Source organism: Phyllopteryx taeniolatus, chromosome 9, assembly GCF_024500385.1.
Source record: "Phyllopteryx taeniolatus isolate TA_2022b chromosome 9, UOR_Ptae_1.2, whole genome shotgun sequence".
In the NCBI taxonomy this organism is placed as follows: domain Eukaryota; kingdom Metazoa; phylum Chordata; class Actinopteri; order Syngnathiformes; family Syngnathidae; genus Phyllopteryx; species Phyllopteryx taeniolatus.
In genome coordinates, this window is record NC_084510.1 from 20738146 (window position 1) to 20760113 (window position 21968).

Here is a 21968-nt window from a genome sequence, read left to right on the forward strand (position 1 = left end):
TAAACCAATTACTGATATTTTTGGGGAAATGAACATAGTACTTAGTTGATGATTGGCTATGAGCGAAGTCATTACTTTGTTTGACTTAACCAAGTAGTGACAACCTTTTAAAAACAAACATAATGTTGGGTTTGTGGTTGGCAAGGCCGCAAGGCAAGCACCGACAGCTTTGAGAAAAGGAACAAAAAGGTTTGAGTTGATGATTAGCAATAGTCGTAGTCATTGCGTTGCTTTAATTAACCAAGTAACTGACAACTTTGGACACAGTGTTTTTTTTGAGCTCATGATCGATAATTGATGTACCTTTGTTTTAATAAACTGACTACCAACCCATGCATATGCAGGCTGTGCTGGTAAATTGATTAAAATTGGGTTTGCTGGACCGTGGCCGAGGTCTGTGCTCTACCAAGTTTCATTCTTGTTTCGTTTCTCTGTTCCAATGCGAATTATTTGGGGATGTTTTTTTTTTTTTCCATTTTTTTTTTTTTTTTTTTTGGTGGATTTTTTTGATGCGTCATGCCATGCTTGTGTGCAAGGCCGCGCGCCATTCCCATCAGTCTCTCAGCATGGGAATGAAACGTTCCCACTGGCAGTGGAATCAAAGTTCACACCCGTGGTTGCGACGTCCTGCCAAGCGCGCAAACAAACTTGCTAACAAACCACGAGTTAATGCAGCTGGATTGCAATTAAACATATTCTCATACATTGCAAATTGAGTTCATTTGTCATTATTTACAGCTCTTCATGGGGAAAACGCACATGAAGAGCAATCCATTAGAATGGAAATGAGCATTGAGTGTCGTTGCATCTGTTTGCCAGAGATACGCTTGTGCATTGCGAAGTGTGAACTATATGGTCCTTTGCTGCTGCTGCTGCAAAAAAAAAGATCCTCTGCTTTCCAGCAAATGGGCTGCAGTGGCGCGTCGCCAAGTCTGTAATGGAATCCTGCAGCGTTCAGCAAGGCCCGTCAGGAGCCCCGCATCCATCCCAGTCCTGTAACCTATGCCGAGAGTACACGTTTTTTTTTTTTTTTTTTTTCTCATTATGGCTGGCGGGAAAGCCATCTCCCCAAAAAAGTGAAAGCGCTTGCTGTTTTCATTGTAGAGATGTGTTTGGCCGCTTGAGGGGTGGTCCTGGGTTAGCTGTGCATGGCTGGGCAGCAGCAATGACTCCAGAAGTATTTTCCTTGTTGCTCTTGTTGGTCATTTGGAGGCACAGCATGCGACACACACACACACAACCCAAGTTCATTCTTGCCTTTCTAGATCTTTGTCTAGTCATCATTCAGAAGGAGCATAGTTTCAACAAACAGTTGTGGAGTTGGCATTAGAGGCTACTTCTTATGTTTTAAAGGGCGGCCTTCCTGGAAGTAAAATTCTTTATTTTTGCATGGTATGGACACCTGCAGGGAGACGGCAGTAAACTAGTGCTGCACATTTGAAATTCAGCAGCTATAAAAAAAAGGGAAAAAGAACGGCTCGTTTGCGGTATTGTTGCAGTCCTAGTTTTTTTTTTATTTTTTATTTTTTTATTATTAAAAGACGTTTTTTATTCTGGCATGATGGATGGATGATTGGCTAGCACATCTGCCTCACAGTTCACAGGTCGTGGGCTCAAATATGGTCTCCGCCTTCCTGTGTGGAGTTTGGCTGTTTTCCTCCGTTGGTTTTCTCCGGGTACTCCGGTTTCCTCCCAAATTCCAAAAACGTGCAAGGTAGGTTAATTGAAAACTGTAAATTGCCCGTAGGTGTGAATGTGAGTGTGAATGGTTGTTTGTCTATATGTGCTCCACGATTGGCTGGCGACAAGTTTAGGGTGTACCCTGCCTCTTGTCTAAAGTCAGCTGGGATAGGCACCAACACACCTTTGGTTTGGTGCCCTACTTAAGGGCATTTTAGCATGAGACGAACAGTTTCCAACAACCATTCTCAAATTTGATACCTGAACTTACAATTTCTGCTGTATGTATTATTGTAGTGTCTGTCTGACATGTGTTGCTCCACCTTTTGTGTTCAAATATCCATTGCGGCAGGGCCTTCACAGATATATTTTGTAAATATACTGTTTGTTTTGAATTGTTCTATATATATTTTTTCAATGTATGCATTTATTTTCAAATCTTCTAGTTTTTCAAAATTAGCCACAAAAATTATAACAATCAAATGCTAGGACTGTGGGTATATGGTTTGATGTGGCGATTGTTAGGGTGAGGGACAAAAAGTCTACAGTAACTGTCTTGCAGTCTAGCCACATGCATGCGGTCCATGAACAAACACAATGCAGCTCAGCCTCTGGCTGTATGTACTATTGTATGTACTGTATATCAGCATGGTACCAATGCAAAGCCTTGGCTCTCAATTCGTCATTGTTCCTACTGTTGCACTTGTCTTCATCGTTCTTTTCCTAAAAAGAAGACAAACTGTTGAGCTTGCACTTTCCTAAAAATGTTTGTTCCTGTTGACAAAATACTTAGAGCCTATATTCTTTATCCTCAGCGAAAAACGAGTAATATTACTGCAGCTGACTCAGTCACTTCCAGTAGTTGCGAAACTTAAATTATTGACATTCTATTTGTTTGTTTAAAGTACGATACAGCACAATGCAGTTTTCCTTATTAATAAACGCATTGCCAAAATTTCAGTCAGATTTTTTTTGGGGGGAGGCTGTAATTGATGAATGGTGTTTCCATTCATTTCAATGGGGAAAAGATGATTTGAGTGATTTTGGTTACGACCATAGTCACGTAACAAACTGATATATCAAGGCACCACTGTACATACTGAACTGTGAATTTTGGCATACAATTACATCCCTGGCGATTATGCGTTCATGTGATTTCACCGATATAATCGGCCCCATGAAGCCAAGTGCAACCACAATGTGGCCCACGATGCAAACAAGTTTGCCACCCCGTGCACTTCACCATCAGTGACTACTATTTCCATGTGTCCCACCGCCTTGTGAACGTAGCGATGCGAGATTTCATTGCAGTCTTGATGAAGGAAGTTAACAAAGTTTGACGAAAATGAACTTTTTTTTTTTTTCCTCTCCCAGTTTTACAAAAGTGTTTTGGAATGACAGGGATGTGTGTGTATGGAGAGGGCCTTTGGGCTGTGTGAGTGGGCAGGGCCTTCACACACACACACACACACACACACACACACACACACACACACACACACATACATACATACACACACGTACACAGGATCAGAGGCACTGTGCGGCTCTCACCCCTGCCTCCCTTTGATCCGTGTCCCGGGGCCTGCCCGCCTGCACTGCACCAACGCACGCTGACACCGTCCTCACCAGCGACACCCCACAACTGTCTGAGCGAGATAAGCCAGGGGAGACTCCAAACGGAGCTGCCTCTCCTCCATTAGCCTACGAAGACGCTTCTTTAAAAAAAAAAAAAAAAAAAAAACTGGATGAATTATTTTTAAGAGCTCTTGTCGCTGCCAAAAAATGGAGAGAGGAGAGAAGAAGAGGGGGGTGAAGTATACGGAACAATCTGACTTCATTCTGCCTGACTTCTAACAAGACACCCTGCACCTGAATACCAATGAGAGACATGGTAGGGGGGGAATTGGTGTCGTCCCCCACACTATTAAAACTTGGGCATTAAGCCTCTCACCGGGCACTGTGTCAGCTGGCAACCGCCGCTGACAACAAATCAAAGGGGATGAGCACATCGCACGCCTGCATTCACAGCACTGCCACTCGCTCAGCAAGAGGGGGGTGCGTGAAGGGGGGGGGGGGGCACATAGTGGTTAATTAGAAGTCCCATTAAAACAAATGCTGTTTCAATTTGGCAAGTATTTTTTTAAAGAAGACATAAGAGGCTTTCTGTTTAAAAAAAAAAAAAAAAAAGAATGAATTTAAAAAAATTCCAAGCTGCCAAGAAAATCCTGGGACTGTAAATCATATCCAGTGGCTATACTGTTTGTGCACAGATTATTACTGCTGCCTGTTGTGTTTGCAATACTTCTGAACTCTGAGGAAACCTGCGCTGACTGTGACATCACTAGCATGCACTACACAAGCTGCGTGTGTGTGTGTGTGTGTGTGTACTCTACTAAATGCTCCCATTTGCAGAGATGTAACAGCATGTGCAGGACATCTGCTACCATCAATAGCAGCGCATTTAACTTTTTTGCCTCTGCGCTACCCTTAAAGTTTTGTGAAAACTAGCCAATTTGTGTGTAATCATTCTACATAACACATACAAAATCCATTGAAAATCATTTGAAAAAAAGACTTAAAATGGTACCTAGTAGTCGAGCTCATAGCCCAAAGCCAAACCTTGCTCATTTGGATTAATACCAAATTGCTTATGCTTACAGTACATTTTGTTATTAGCATTCAGAAATTGTTAGAAATTAATGACACAAGTCGTATGTTAAAAAAAAAAATCCTGGATATGCGCCTTTATCCAGATCTTTTAAATTTTCTCATTAACATTCATGCATTACAGTAAACCCCCGCTATATCGTGGCTCACCCGCCGCGGTCCCACTATATCGCAGGTTTTTTTTTGGTGTGTTATTACAGTTGTTACTTTTTTTTTTTTTTTTTTTTTTACAATATCAAAAATATTGTAAGATTGTTGTTGATCATTGGTCTTGGTCTCTCTTAATATATTGTGTGTTTCAATGTGTTTTTATTGTTTTTAAATTGTATTTTCACTTATTGCTGGCAGTGGTCTGGACCGTAACCCCCTCGGATGGAAGGGGGGTTGTTGTATTCAATGTTTATATATTTTTAGATTGAAACAACAAATTAATAATTTGAAATAATTACATAAATGAATATCATATTGATAATAATACAATACAGTATTTACTATAGATAGATAAATCTGCACCTTTATCAAGATCCTCATCCAATTGTAATCCTTTTTTTCTTGACGTAAGCAACACTCCTGCCCAAAAATTGGGTGTGGTGCTCTGTGCTTGGTGGAGGTATTAATAATAATATGATAATAAGAGGTTTAGCTCTCCACATGACTCCAGGGCAACCGAGTGAAGCCGTTTCTCCCAAATATTCCAGTGTTGGCGTGATGCATTCATGCTCTTATTTCTCACCTAGCAACCTTTCTTTCCTCTTCATTTGGCTGCATGTCATGGCGCGCTCACTAGCGCTATCCACACCCCCGCCACCGCCACCTTCCTCCTGAGCTCCAAAACGTCTCTCCCCTGGAGAGGCAGCGCCCAGATGAAAGGCTAGAGCGGACAATAAAAATGCTATTTAAATGCAAGGGTGTTTGTGTGCGGGTGCGAGATACTTCCCGTTGAAAGTGAGCTGCCGCAACCCGATAAATAATAAATATAAGGCGAATGTGATTTACATTTATCTCGCCGAGGCAGCCAATATGAATTTGGGTAAATCCTAGAAGATGGGGATTTAAGGAGCAAAATGACTGCGACTGATTCGCATGCTGTGTGTCCCACGCATCGACGATGCCTATAAGGTGCACAGGACTGCTACTGCTGCCTTTATTACACTGTCGGCACACACTCGGATGCTATCGAAAATAGACACCGGCGGTGATATTGCGCTCTCGACTGGCTCGTCCGCCAGTGAAGGTGACTTTTGCTGGCACAACTTTATCCTAACAGTACCCTTATTGTATTACGCAGAGTTTATACAGGCTACGTATTACATTATATAAGCCCAATGCTTTTTGTGCTCCATCCATTTTCTATAGCAACTGTGGTCAAATTGTATGCGTAACACTCCTCGAGATCCCTACATGAGTCAAAAATTTTATCTTTTTCTTCCATTTCGGTGATGTTACGTCACGCGTCATAAGGCTACATTCACCCTATGCTCCCATTTCCCCGTGGGAATTTGCTTGGGATTTTGACACTTTTCCGCATTCAAGTCTTGATATGTTCTCAGATGGTCGATCACAGTATCCGTGAACGGGGCTGCTGTGTCCTGGAGGCTCAAATGCGCACTACTTTTAGGGTGATAGTTTACCACGAATGCCAGTACATTCCCTCTTGTCGCGTCCCGTTCTTAACGGGGTCCCTCATGTTCCGTCAAGGCTTTTAACAGATGAGACATGAACGGCAGGCCGATTTGGAAGAAATTTGTGGCTCCGGCAGAGTCGAATGAAGCTCTCCTGCCGGGCTGCGCTCCAGAGTCACGGTCATTGTTTGGTGGGGGTGGTTCACATGTTGCTGCTCAATAAATGTTTGATAGCATTAGTTTTATAATTTACTGATTCACTTCTAGTACCAAAACAAAAATTAAAATAGCCCATTATTCCCATACGCACTGCACACACTTTCTTTTGAGCTCCCACACAAACACATTCAAAATTAAGCATTATAAACGTGTATTCTGCAACAGGTATTGTAGGTCAATTAAACAAATGGCTCAGCTTTAGAACCGTTGTAGGTGGCGAATGTGAGATGCCGGTGAATAAATATGCTCCCTGAACCCCTACGGACCGACTCCAATTTTTGATATGCCCAATTGACATGCTGTCAGGTTCACCCCATTTTACCATCCACCCATCCATCCATTTTCTTTACCGCTTATCCTCACTAGGGTTGTAATATATAAAATACAGTATATAATACATAAAGTTGACTACCCAGAGAAAATTGCACACCCACCCCCACACAGTAAGGCCAGAGGCGAGATTCGAACGTCAAACCTCAGAACTGTGAAGCAGACGTGCTATCCACTAGGATACTGTGCCGGCCCGTTCATGAATTGATTACTTTATTATTGTTCACCTTTTATGAGGCACATACAGCATCGTAAATGTTTGGAGGTTGTTATAGTCGTCTGCAACCGTTGATTTCATGACTACTTTGAGCTCACCACGTTATTGGATGCCAATTGTTACATAGAGAAACACCTGAGATTTTATGTGGTCGTCTACAACCTTGCTTTATCTAGCCATTAAACTACTTGAAATGAGCTTAAAAGCAAAAATGATGTCGCTATTAGGCAAGTTCAAGATATACGTCCACGCTTTGTTACTGAAATTTTCAGCAATGCCATGTAGAGCGATAAATGAGAGCTCACTATTTGGCAAGGAAGATGTCACACAATGAACATATCAAGCAGTTTTGCTCTGAGAGCCAATAACTTCCACTTGTCTTTGGCCCGTTGGCGGGCAGGTGAAGCGTCTGCGGTGACCATTTTGTCTTCCTCTGGGGGTTCAAAAGTCAGGTGAGTGAAATGATATTATGGGATGATCGCAGTGTGATGATCGATGATGTGTGTGTGTGCGCGCGCACGCCGCATGTGCTTCTTGTTAGTTCCAGATGCCACTCTGACAGGTGCATTGATGTGATTGATACCGCGCCTTGACTTTTTACCCCTTCCTCTCTCACCTACACTTTCATGGCGGCGACCCCCCTTTGCGCCAAAGTTTATTCACGTTAGCGTCGGCCCGGCCAATAAAACGATCCCGCTCGGCCGGAGCTCAGCTGGGCGCTGCGGCTCCTCGGTAGCTCCCCACTTGGCCTCCAGCTGAGAGCTATTTCACTATTTATTTACATGTAATTATGGCTATGAGGTGCAAATATTAACACTGTCAAGAACAATTTGACCTGACATTTTTCACCAACCCTGGCCCCTGCTGGTTTTAGCAAACAAACCATCACCACCCCTCCTCCTCCTCCCTACCTCCAACCTTTTCTCGCTTTGCTCCTCCTGCTGCACACACACACACACACACACACACACACACACACACACACACACACCAAAACCACTCTCCTGGAATCAGAAAATCTGCCGTTTAATTTAGAAGTGTGTGTGTGTCTGTGTGTGTGTGTGTGTGTGTGTGTGCTTTTGAAAGGGGGCCTCGCTTGTTCCCAGTGGCTGAATCCATCCCATAGTTACTCAAGCATATCACTAGCAAAGAATAGACGACTGCTCCCCACACGTTCTCCAATTGCAGTCCAATAGACGCCATATTAACCTCTGGTTAGTGCGGGGCCGGGGACTTTAGAGCTCGAAGTGTGGTGTGTTTAAGAGGTTAGTGGACAGCTGTGCGTGCTCAGATGTTATGGCATTAGTCGAAAAGTTCATAAAAAAAAAAACCTGGATGTGTATTAGGTTGAATGGTTTCGGGTCAGGTATCTGGTCGGTGCAATTATGTATAACCATGTGCATAGAAAAAATATTTTTATTTATTTATTGTATTTAATTATTTTCTGGAAAATGGCAAAAAAAAAAAAGCATTTAAAAAAAATTAATCTAATTATTTTTCTGTCAAATGCAACTGCATTTCTTCCTGTTTTTACACTTATTTGTTAGTTATGATTAAATATAATGAAAGAAAAAGATACTATTTGGCTACATCATTCGTTTATGTATAATGATGGTGATTTTATTTTTTTTTTCTTAAAGTTCCAAAATTTTTTAATATCATTTTTTAATATCAAATGAATGTTTATTCATTTTTTGTGTTTTTAGCATCTTGTGAGCAGCAAGAATAGTCAGCAGCACTGTATGTAGCTAAAAACTCCAGTCGGGCGATAAAATACATGAATACAAATATATAAACCAAATACTACCTGTATTTTCTAGTATGCATATTATATATTTTGATGTTAATGTAAAGAGTTGCAAGAAAAGTCAGCAGCATTGTATTTAGCAAAAACAGCAGTGGGATAATAATTATACATGCATGATTATATACTGCTGAATCACAATACTAGAATGTGGGCTTTTCAGAAGTGAATGTCAGCAGCAGCAAAAATACTCAGCAGTATTGTAGCTGAAAAAACTGCAGAGGGGGATAGCGATACATGCATGATGATATTGAAACATAATGCTATATTACACTATCATTATTATACAGTATATTTTGGTGTTAATGTGAACAGCAGCAAGAATAGTCAGCAGCCTTGTATGTAAGAAATATAAACAGAATAAACCAAATTGGACTCCAAGGTAACTGTGGAAGTAAGACGAATATGAATTAGTTTTTTTAATATTAGCCCGTTTTTTGGGGGGTTTTTTTTATGTATTTTTTTTGGGTGTGTGGGGGAAAGGGAAGGGAGAGGCGTTGACGTGCACAGGAAAGGCGTTGTGAAGAGTGACAGCTTGTTCCAGCGGCTGCTAATCATCCTCATCTGCGCCTCTCGTGTCAATGCCCACTTTCTGTCAGTGCCAATCAGCCACTTAATTGAACACAATTAGCACCCCACCCCAACACCACATTCTTCAAAGACCCCTCCATCCCCCCCGTGCCACTACCTCTCATTCCTGGTGGAAGACACTTTTCACTTGTTATTAATGTGCCGCAGCCAATTAAGGCGGTGGCATGCGGGCCAAAGCCCATCATCTGCTGCCTGCCACTGCCGCTCCCCCCCCCTCAACTCCACCTCCCCAACCACCACCACCACCCCCCCGTGCACCGCGCCACCTCCACCATGACCAAAACGCTTTAATTCAATTTATGCAATCGCTGTTATTTTTAAATAGTCATTTTGTCTGCTCAGATGAGGGGCCTGACTGCCCGCTGGGCTGGCTGGCCCCCTCATCTCATGTGAGGGGAGGGAAATGGGGGCAGACTGTTGAGGGAGCAGGAGTTGACTCCTGGATAGTTTCATTTATTGGATAATGTCGATTGTGCCTCGTATTTAAAGGTCACGTATGTTGGCTATTTAGACCTCCATAGAGTGACTCTCTAACATGGACTTAGTATAAAGGTATCAATTACATTTTAAAAAAAACACCTTGGTTTTGTCATACAAGAATCCAGAATAGGCCCTTCTGACAGCTACTTCTGTTTGACCCAGTTTTGTATCCGCTTTATCCATATTTGGCTACAACCGCTCCCTTTCCTCTGATTGGTTGCCTCCGTGAAGAAGACCCACTTGTGAGAACACGTTTATGTTGACAGCACTGGCTCACCCTTGCTTGTACCTGAATTTGATCGTTACGATGTATATGTATATACATATATATATATATATAATACTTTTTATAAATATAGAGATGCTGATTGAAAATGTCCAAAACATTACGAAATGAAAAATGAAGTCAGGTAATGTACCACAATAAATAATACAGCAAATATACATACTTTTTTGTTTTTCATTATTTTCCTTATTTCCTGTTTGTTTGTTGTTTTTTAAATGTTACAATATTGTAATGGATTTTAAGGAGAAGCCCTAATTTATCTTATTTTTGTTTGAATAAATTTATTTTATAATTAATTTTTTTTAAAAATATTTTAATCCAGTAATCTACCAACCAACAAGGAAAATGTGCACATTCATAACCTTCTTGCAATGCTGAGGTTTACAAAATTCCAGATCTTCACCAAAATATATTGACTAATGACTAAAAAGTTCAGAAAAAGTTACCAAATTAATCAATTTTCTTCAGTAAATATACAGTATATATTTCAAAATTTAGTTCGATGTATTTTTGATATTTTTGGTTTAGGGTAACATTCATCAATACATTATCGTCCATCCTACTTTTTGCCAAATTCTTATCGGTAGAGATATTTAAGGTCTCGTACTGAATATGCCTGTATGACAGCAATTTACCACAGAGGACACTCAAGATAGCTTTTTGTGCCCTTTCCAAGGCCAAAAAAGCTACATCCAAGAAAAAGCTCCAAATTAGAAAAACTGCGACAAAAGTAGAACGTTTTGAGTGTGACAGGCCATTGTAACCCAAAATGTCCCTTTTCCTCGATTGTATATGTGCCTTCAGGAATAGTTAGTTGTCCCTTGTCAAAGTCAGACACTTCCAGGATGATCAGCGTCTGTAATCGCACCCTGAGGACGGGCCCTTCCAAATATCGATCTGCAATTCAAGTGTCATCTGCGCGGATCTTTGGTAATCGCTCTCTGTCGGGCTATCGGGCCCGCAGATCTGCTAAGGTGCTAAGATGCTACATTCTGCAGCGTTCAGATAACTTGCGCACGTTTTGGCAGTGCTTATTTTATTCCCCCACCTCCTGTCTGGCCCCTTTGACCTCTGCCTAACTTAAAGGTACATCTCGGGGGCATTTCATTTGGGCAGAGCGCCGCAGCTATCGGTGACAGAGGAACTAATCCAGTCTTGGGCAGATTAAGAGTATTTGTGGAGCCGCGGCTGTGTTGGATGGAACAGAGGGGCTCTCGCTATCAGCTCTCCAGGCAGGCGAGCCCTCAGGCCAGCGCAGTCCTACAGGAGTCTTTGTACTCCCCCAAAAGCCTCCGCTTCCCTCGCACTCAATATCACTTTCTATTCGCGGCTCGAGCACCCCTGCCCTTCTTCAATAGGCCATCACATTTCCACTCTCACTTTTTTTTTTTTTTTTTTTTTTACATTTATTTATTTTTTTATTTTTTTAACACACACTGCTGCAGGTGCTCAGATTTCACTCCAGAATTGTATTTTTAACAGTATTAATGCACGTCTTTCTTTTCAATATCATTTTCTATTTGCATCTATTGGCATCACCCCAGCTTTCCTACTTTAGGCCTTCGCATTTCCACTCTCCCTTTTTCTACACACGCTGCTGCAGGTGCGCAAAAATGCTGCAGATTTCACTTCCGAATTGTACTTTTGAACACTATTGATGCATGTCTTGCTTTTCCATATCATTTTCTATTCGCATCTCAAACACCGTTAGTGCACATCGTTCTTTTCAATTTCATTTTCACTCCACGTCTTGAGCACCCCTGGCCTTCTTCTACAGGCTGTCACATTTCTACTCTCCCTCTTTTTTAATGTTTTTATTTTTTTTTACATACCCTGCTGCAGGTGCTCCAAAAGCTATAGATTTCAATCCACAATTGTATTTTTTAATAGTATTAATGCACCTCGTTCTTTTCAATATAATTTTCTATTCGCATGTCGAGCACCCCTCCCCACCCACTACAGGCCTTCGGCTTCCCAATTTTTTTTACACACACTGCTGCAGGTGTTCAAATGGGTGGATAAGTTGCAGATTTCACTCCAGAATTAGATTTTAAACAGTATTAATTCAAGTTTTCCATTTCATTATCACTTTCTCTTCGCATCTCGAGTACATATGCCCTCCTTCTATAGGCCTTTGCATTTCCATTCTCCCTTCGTTTAAACACTCACTGCTGCAGGTGCTTGAATATGAGAAAATGCTGCAGCCTTCACTCCAGAATTCTATTTTTAACACTATTAATCACTTTTTATTCGGATCTTGAGCACCCCTGCCCTTGTTCTCCAGGGTTTCATTTTTCCACTCTCCCTTCTTTTAGATGCTTTGCTCTACATATTTCACTCTATTAATCAGTTTTAACTTACATTAATGCATGTCTTTCTTTTCAATATAACTTTATTCGAATCTCGGGCTCCTCTTCCCTACCCGTTTCCACTCTCCTTTTTATACAAGCACTCCTGCAGGTGTTTGATCGGGAGGAAAAGCTGCAGATTTCACTCCAGAATTGTATTTGAAATCATGTTATTGCATGTCTCTCTTTTCAATATCACTTTCTATTTGCATCTCAAGCACCACTGGCCTCCTTCTCGTAGGTCTTCGCATTTGCACTCACCCATATTTTTCCGCACACTGCTGCAGGCGTTCGAATGGGTGGATACTTTGCAGCTTTCAGGTTTTTCATTTCAATATCACTTTCTATTCACATTTTGAGTACCCATGCCTTCCTTCTAGAGGTCCTTGCATTTCCACTTTCTCTATTTTCACACACACTGCTGCAGATGTTTGAATATGAGAAAATACTACAAGTGTCTCCTCCCCATTTGTATTTTAAATGGTATCCTTGCATGTCTTTCATTTCGGTATTACATACAGTATACTCACTTTTCCTTTTTTTAACGCTCACTGCTGCAGGTGCTCCAAAAACTACCGATTCCACTCCAGAATTAATGCACATCTTTATTTTTGCGTTAATTTACACGCGACACAACAACAATGCATAAAGAAAAGCTTGTAAAACATCCACAAAGACAAAAAAATGAAAATGTAAAAATTAAAAAAGCAATGTGTCTGTTGCAGACATGAGAAAGGAGCTATGAAAGGAGCTCTTTATGTGCCTCAAGTACGCTATTTATTTATCTGAAAGGATGCACATTGTATCAATTTACAATTCTCCGCAGGCTGCAGGGCTCACAACTTGAGAGAATTAATTACTTTTTTTTTGTTATTATTTTGAAAGTAATCTATCTGGAGAGAGGGAGGGAGGGACGGAGGGAGGGGGAGGTGTAGGGAACAGCCCGGAGCATTGTCCTTTAAACTAAAGTCCTGGCTCGCATTATCTCCCCAAGCAGCACTCGCACTACCACCGACAACAAACGAGTGGTTGAGGAGTGAAAGTGAGGAAGAGGAAAGCGATTGCGGGTGTGAAGAGAGGGTGTGTTTAGCAAAAAAGCCGTCATTCTTTTGTCTAACTTTTATGCTAAAAATGCAGCATGTGAAACATTAAGCATATTTTGTAACGGTTAACTTCCCAAAATGTCCGCCCCAAAAGCAAATTGTATTGCTGTATATTGTTCATACCCGTCGTTACTCTTGTTGAATATTTGAGGGAAAGCCTTTTCATGTCATGATTGCCATTTTGTAACTCGAGCAACGCCATCATTGTACATGTGACCAAAGTACTTAGAAAAGCTACTTTTAAGTTACAATTGGAAGTTTTAGTAGAAAATATTATTGTTTCCATTTTCATTACTCAGCATGAGCCTCTGCCCTTATTTTAGTTTTTTGTTTTTTGTTTTTAGTTTCGTTTTATCATTTTTAATTGATTTTTATTTGTATGTACCGCACTTTGCTTCACTGTTGTTTATTTTTAAGTGCTTTATAGATAATGTTGAGTTGAGTTAAGTTCCAACTTTGGTAGAATAGTTGTTTTTAGTCGAAAATGTGCTCCAAAATCAACAATGTGGACACCACTACCACTATGATAAAATTAGCTTTTTCAAGGAACAAAAAAAAAGAATCATTCTGCTTACTTTTTGTTGGAAATCCCACAAACTTCTCGTTAGAGCATAATAATAAACAATTCTCCTTTATTAGTACTTTTTACCAAAAAGTTACATCGAGAGCTCTTAAAGAAAAAAGTGCCTATCTTAGCTGCTTCAGCAAAAATGAAACGATTAAAGCCAAAATTTTACTTTTTGAGAAGTACTGACAGCAGTTTCTGACCCATCCTGATTCACTAAAATAGCAAAAAAAAAAAGTGCGACGGCAGGCATTTCTGGAGATAAGGCATCCATTTTCTTTTGAAGAACTTTTATGAGCGTGACATATTAATTGCAGCGATTGTTGCCCATTGCGATGCAATCGAGCTGCAATTAAAAGCTAAAATGGACTCTCCCTGCAGGATAATTTGTAGAAGCGTCTCATGGACTCTCCCTCACACGGATACGACACGTCACAACACAGCACAATTTGTAACAACGTTTTGGAATTCCTAAGGATGTGATGAATGTAGGAAGTGCTCGATTCCTCCCGCGCTCGCTCACACGCATATATGTATGTGTGTGCGGCGGGCGATGGGCTCCATGAGGGCCTAATTGGTTTAGCAGCCGAGGGGTCACAGGTCAGCGTAGCGTAGCCAAACTCAACCTGAACCTGATGTTGAGAGGAAGGTCTGCTCACTAGAGGAGGGGATCATGTGTGGGGCACAATTCCTCCCCCCCCCCCCCCCCCCCCCTTTTTTTATTTTTTAAACCAGCACCTTTCCTTTCCCTGCTATTATAAAAGGTGTCTGATGTGCATTGGTTTTCAGGATTTTTCTGGTATTTTACTAGCGCTTTTTCCAGGGGGGGTAGTATTGCTTGCTTTTTAATATTTTTAGTAATTTGCTACCTTTACCTTTTTTTTGGACTTAAGTGTGCTTAGTATTTTTAAGTATTTATGGTATGTTTATTTTAAACATCTTTCTTATTCCTCTCATGCAATGCTGTCTGCTATGCATTAATCTTAGTGTATTTCTTGTATTTTTTTATATGCAGTATTGTGTTTAATATATTTTAAACCACTCTTTTTTTGGTTTGCCACTTAATTTAGTGTTATTTTTTAGTAAGTTAGTTTTGCATGTAGTGTTTATTTATTTATATTATATTTATTTTTTATTATCTAGTATTTTTGTATTTTTGTTGTTTTAAATATTTTTTTTGTATTTTATTTTTATTTTTTGTATATACAGCAGATTTTTTCCACATTTTAATACTATTCAGGATTTATTTTCAGTATTGTAGCATTGATTTGTATTGGTGGTATTTATTTGGTGTTTTTTGTATGAATTTTGTATTTTATGATGTATACAGACTACAATACTTTTTATTTTTTTATATATATATTTTTTAAGTCCAGCCTCTTTCCTTTTGCCTCTTCAAAAACATACTTGAGAGTGGAGCACAACTCGAGGTAATCTCTTCCATTTGAACACATTCGGAGCGCTTCCTCTGGCGAATGTCACATGCTATTACAATAATCTAGAATATTGAATTGGAAGCTTTATGCAGCGGGAATAATGCGCCCGCTGTCATATTGCGGGGCCGAGCCCTAACCTGCAGTATCAGCGGGCCTCTCCGGCTCGGCACGGGGATCTGAGGGGATCATTTACCAGTTCCAAGTCCATTACTATTCATGAGGCGGCGGGCTCGGGGCGAGGGATTAGGGACTCCCTCGGCGCTTGTTGTGCCGCGGGCTCCGGCTCGGGCCTCGGGCCGTCTGGCACGGGCGGCGGGTCTATTATCGCCCCGGGACCCCGATGTCCCTCAGCTGAACACTTAGTGACAGCGCCAGCTCATGGAAACAGTCGCTCTTGTTCCCTTCAACCCCCATCAGCCCCTTCGTCGCCTCCCGACTCATCGTGAAGAAAAACACGGGCCGCTTCGTCCTCTTTTTCGCCTACCCCAGTGGAAATGGTGCCTTTCCATTGGTCCGTACAGTATCAAGTGATGGGCCTGCCCAGCCATTGGCTGGCGACCGCCTCTTGCTTAAAGTCAGCCGGGACAGACCGCAGCTCATCCGTGCCTCTAATGAGTACAAGTGCTAGTGTTGTAACACGTAAAACCCGGTCTTGTCTTGCTCCCGGACTGTCCGGACTCGTGATTTTCCGTCAAGACTGGCCGAGACCAGCACTGATCTGCGATTCTTCAACTCGAGAAGATAAGGAGAAGCGCTTGATAAAACAAGAAATACCTTCAATTCATGTGTTATTAACCCCCCACCACCAACCTTCACGGTGTCGTGACTTAGGGGACGCACCCCCCCCCCCCCCCCCCTCCCCACCACACACACACTCCACTCCCCCAAGGTGTGAGACCTAAGTACGAAACTGACGTCATTTGAACTCAGATAAGCAAATACTTTGATGCCATTCAGGATTCTGACACCGACAATGCACTTTTCTTTCGCGCCAAAAATCGTGACAGATTCCCACAACTCCACAAGTTGGCACCGAAAGTGCTCGAGTTCCCACCTCCTCTGCGCCGGTTGACAGGGTTTTAGGAGAGGGAGCATTATTATGAGACCTCAACGAGCACGTTAAGGTCACACAATGCTGCAGCAGTCTCTTATGTTTCTTAAATGCAACCAAGGTCTTCTTTAAAGCTTCATTTTGAAATGCATATAAGGTTGTTCTTTTTTCAAGAATTTAGTTGAAGAAAAAACTTCAGATTTGACATTTTTGCATATTGTGCTTTGAAAGAATTGCAGACACCGTGTTTTTGGTTGTCAAATGTATTTAAAAGAGAATTTAAATTAAAGAGAATGCTTTTTAAGTGTTCAATCTTGTCATGGTTTTTAAAATTGATTTTTATCATGGTCTTAGTCTTGTTTCGGTCTCGACTCACAAGTCTTGGTCTTGTCTTGGTCTCGGTGAGTTCTGGTCTCGGCAAGTCTTGGTCTGAGCTTGTGTAGTCGAGCACAAAACTAACAAGTGCTATAGAAAATGGATGGATGATTTTAGAATCAACGTATTTACAACGTGTATATATATATATATATATATATATATATATATATATATATATATATATATAAAATAAAAATATGACATACACGCCCAGAAATGTTGGACCTGCTGCTGTGATTTGCAGCTGTAATTTTTCTGACATCTGAATATGATGGCAAAAAAAGTTTGTAATTTTATGACAATTGCTGTGATGGTATGCAAAAAAAAGTGTACTTTACCAAACAAAAGTAAAACAAGAAAGAAAAAACACAGGATCATGAAAGAATAAATGGACAATAGACAATACATTTGTAATATCGGGAGAAAGAAGAAAAAATGCAGAGATTATTATGAGATTGTTATATAAATAAAATAAAGTTGCTATATTATGAGAAAATTGTTGCAATTTATTTAGTATAATGTTTTCATTTTCTTAGAATATTATCATAATATTACATGAAAAAATGGAATGAGCAAAAAGTTTGAAAAAATGTAAATGCATTAACCATTTGTTGGGGACAAATAGCAAAAATAACTTGAAACTTGTAAAAAATTCTGGTTCAGTTCTAATTACCGGCATTTTATATAGATTCGTGTAAAACCTTTATGTGATTTATACTAGGATACATTACAAATCGATGGTATAATAGCGTAGTTGTCTCAGTCATTTTGAACTTTTTGGGAAAGCAAGAAAAACAAGAAATAAGAAGAGTGGAATTGCCTTGAGTCAACCTTTCCAGATTACGTGCATGACTGAGAATCTACACAGAGAAACACAAATCTTACCAAGCTTAGGCTAACAAAATGTACAGTAAGTCTTATAATGTTACTGAAGTGGTGATGCTTTAAGTTCAAGTTTTAGAGAGATTGTTTGGAATCAAAATATTCTCACAATGAAAATGTCATCTCTTATAAAAAATCAAAATGAAAAAAGGCGCTTCCTTCAGCAAGCATGAAACATTTCTCTGGCAACTTTTGCCACAAACCCAACGTATTTCTTTGTAATTTCTTTTGAAAAATGACTCAAAAGTTAGTTCACGAATTAAGTCTTCCATAATAACTTTTCGGAACTTGCATGAAGTTTGGGAAAGGAGGTTTTGATGGTAACCGGACCTTGCCGCGTCCTCAGGTGATGAGCATCCTGAGCAATGGCAGCGCGGTGGCCTCGCAGCCGCAGCACGACTTCTCCATCTCGCCGCTGCACGGCGGCCTGGACGCCTCCAACCCCATCTCGGCCAGCTGCAGCCTGCGCTCGGACTCCATCAAGGGCGTGGACAGCCTGGCGTCCTCGCAGTCCTACTGCCCACCCACCTACAGCGCCACAAGCTACAGCGTGGACCCCGTCGCCGCCGGCTACCAGTACAGCCAGTACGGCCAGAGTAAGCGCTCCAGTCGGACTTCTGCCACGCTGGCCCATCAAATATCCCAAATACGCAAAATACCGAAAATTATTATTTTTTAAATATATATGGTAAAATGCTGAATGTAATACTAAATATTAACTAAAATACTGAAATTACAACTAATGTAAATAGAATACTGTACATGCATACTGCTAAAACACTAAATTACCAAAAAAATAATCTGAAAAATCTGCAAAAAATAAAAAAATACACTAAAATTCCCCAAAATATGAAAAATGATAATAATGCTTAATATAATGAGTAAATATAATATACAATAATAATATAATACACAATAATAACATAAAACAGTACATACTAAAATATTAAAATTACAAAATCATAAATATATTAAAAATACTAAATAAAATATTGAAATTACACATATAGTTAATATAATACTGTACAATAATTAATTACTAAAGAATAATTAATTAATCCTAAATATTAAATTTATGATAAAAAATACTTAAAATACAAAAATTACAATAATACTAAATAATTCTAAATGTAATACTGAAAGTACAAATAATATAAACATGATAATTAAAAATATTTATTGCTTGTATAAAACAACAAAATGCCACAACTACAGAAACAGTAAATATAATACTACAAAATCCTAAATATAATACAAGAATTATTAAAATGCAGTTAAAAAATGCTAAATGCAATATATAATGCTCAAAATACTAACTAATCCTAAAATATTAAAATTACAAAAAAAACTTAATAAAACCAAAAAAAAGGTTGCATTTAATAATTGAAGACTAATGTGTTTTGCCAACATACAAAATGAAATAATAAAGTTGCAAATAATGAATAGAAGATACAAATAAATACTAAATGGCATATTGTACAATTGTAAAATACAGTACTGAAAATACTAAATATATGACAAAAAATAAATATAACAAAAAATAGACTGAATTTTATAATAATCTACCAAAACTACAAACAAATACAATAATAAAGTGGATAAAATAAATATACATATAATACAAAAAATACAAAAAGTCATACTAACATACAGCACTAACAGGACTCTATACATATGATAAAATGTAAAAATAATTATACAATAAAATCAAAATATATGGAATATAATACTGACTTGTAAAAATACTGTAACCAAAATAATATAAATAATAAAGTTACAAAAATAAATACCATACGAAAATAGTAAATGCCATGCTAAAATACATACTAAATGTACTAAATATAATAGTAAAAGTTAAAAGAATAAATAGAATAAAAATATAAAATTTACTGAATACAATACAAAAAACTAAAAATACAAAAGTATGTAAATACCAAAACCTTTGTGTAAATTACGAAAGGAAAAATGTTAAACATTTTGAAAAACTTAATTTTATACTAAAATGAAATTAGTAAATACTGAAAATGCGAAAAAAATGTAAATATCGTACTGAAATATAAACTATAGTACAAGAATACTTTAAAAAAACATCCAAAATCTTATAGTAAAACACAAAAAAGCAGAGCCCTTCTTGACCTTTGCACCTTAGCCGGCGGAAGCCGAGACACGTGCTCTTGATAAAGACCCCCTCGCGTCCCCTCCCTCCCGCCACAGCCACCACCATCACATCCCTCACCACTTGGATGGGAAGGAGCAAGAGGGCCACTTCAAAGAGTGGCACGCCCTCAGGGGCCGCCGTGTCCTTTTGCCCACCTCTTCCTCTCGCCTCCATCACACACACAAACGCACAAACACATTCGTACAGCCCGGGGGCAGGAAAGAGTTAACTTTATTAGATCAGCATAATTGACCGATGCTGTTGCGGCCATTCAACAAAGTAAAACCGAGCACGCCTCCCCGAGCACCATTTGTTTGTATTTCCTCAGACCTCGCAGGCCTCTCCCGCTTCCCCCGCGTCCGCACGCACGTTGCGTGACGCGGCGTCAGGCGGATGCGAGTTTAATTAAGACGCTGATTGAGCGCAGGGGACGGGTAATGAATGGAAGGGGAGCCGCCGTCGGATGATGAAAATGATCGGTCGTGTGGCGTGTGGAGGGCATGAAATTGCAGATGCCAAGTGTAATGAAGACTGGCACGCATACTCGGGGGGTTAGTAGACTGGGGGGTGGGATGGGGGGGTTTGCTGAGTGACAGCATGGAGGCTCTACCAGGCTGCACATGCCAGCAGTGTGCCAACATTTTATTTTTATTTATTCATTTATTTTTACATACAGTATATATAAATTCTGCATCTAACACTTTTTCACATGAATCGCTGAGAGTGAATAGGAAATAGTGTATGTCACATGACTCAGATGACCAGGATACATATCGGACAAACAAGGTATTTCAAAGAATAAAGTTGTATTATTAGGAGAAAAGAGATTAGTCATTTTAAAGAATATTAAGACAGAAATGAACAAAAAACAAACTGTAATATCATGAGACTAAGAGTTACAATCTACAATCTAAAATAAAGGTTTTAATATTAAGTAAGGAAAAGATAGGGAATTTTACATTAATGTAGTCATAATTTTACAAAAATAAAATCCTAATTTACAAGAAAATGTTTTTTAATATTATGAAGAAAAAAAGTTGACCATCATGAAAATTAGGTCATAATGTTACCCAAAAATATATTTAATCAGATTTTACAAATTGTTTACTAAATGTTACAACAAATATTTTTCATTTTGTCATAATTTTATTAAAATAATTAAATTTTCATGAAAAAAGTTGAACTATTATGAGATAAAAGTTGTACATTTATAAGTATTGAGGTATAATGTTAGAAATTTGTAAAAGAAATTAAGTTTTACAAAAGTTATATTGTTGTAAAATTGTACAAATTTTGCAAAAAAAAACCCATTAATTTAACCATAATTTTACAAAAATAAACCGTAAGAAAGAGTTGGAATGGTATGTGGAAAAAGTTGTCATGTTACAAAATTTAAAAAAAAATACATTTTGCAAAATTTGTAAATAAATACTACATTTTACAAGATTTTGCGAAAACATTACTTTTCCCATGAATTTATGAAAATAAAATTTTAATTTGCAAGAAAAAAATTGTTATGTTATGAGAAAACTATTGTTGTGAATCATAATTTACAAGAAAGTTATAATTATGAAAAAAAAGTTGTGATTTAGCAAAACTGCAAGAAAAAAATAACATTGCAATGTTTATAAAAAAAATGCAACATTTTACAAAATTTCAGGAAATCATTTTGCCATAATTTTGTGAAAATAAAATCAGAATTTCTGAGAAAAAATTGTCATGTGAGAAAAAAAGCAAAATTGTAAAAAAAAAAAGTAGTTGCTAAATTTGTTAAAAAGCCACATTTTACAAAATTTGTACAAACCAATAATTTTGCCAAGATCTTACCCCACCCAACCCCCCCCAAAAAAATTATTTCCAAGAAAAAAGTTGTAATGGTATGAGGAAAATGTAACGTTACAAAATTGCCAAAAAATTACATTTACACAACATTTTTTTAAATGCTACATTTTTTATTTTTTTACACATTACAGTTTTTCCCAAAAAATAATTTAGAATATGAAAATATTTGTAATTTATCAAGAACGATGTAATGTTTTGAGGAAAAAGGTTGTACATTTACAAGAATTAGGTCACTCATAAATAGTTTTTACAAAATTGTAAAAAATAACATTTTACAAAATCAAATGAATGTAAATGAAAAATAAA

General features: G+C 38.7%; 1 protein-coding gene across 3 annotated transcripts in view; it reads left to right on the plus strand.

Annotated features, from left to right (window-relative positions):
- Nucleotides 1-21968, plus strand: part of pax7a (paired box 7a) — a 76166-nt gene that overhangs the window by 51023 nt on the left and 3175 nt on the right. For all 3 annotated transcript variants that reach the window (XM_061785881.1, XM_061785883.1, XM_061785882.1), the window contains one exon: nt 18009-18258. In XM_061785881.1, coding sequence (XP_061641865.1) covers nt 18009-18258 — 250 coding nt within the window. The remainder of the gene's footprint in view (nt 1-18008; nt 18259-21968) is intronic.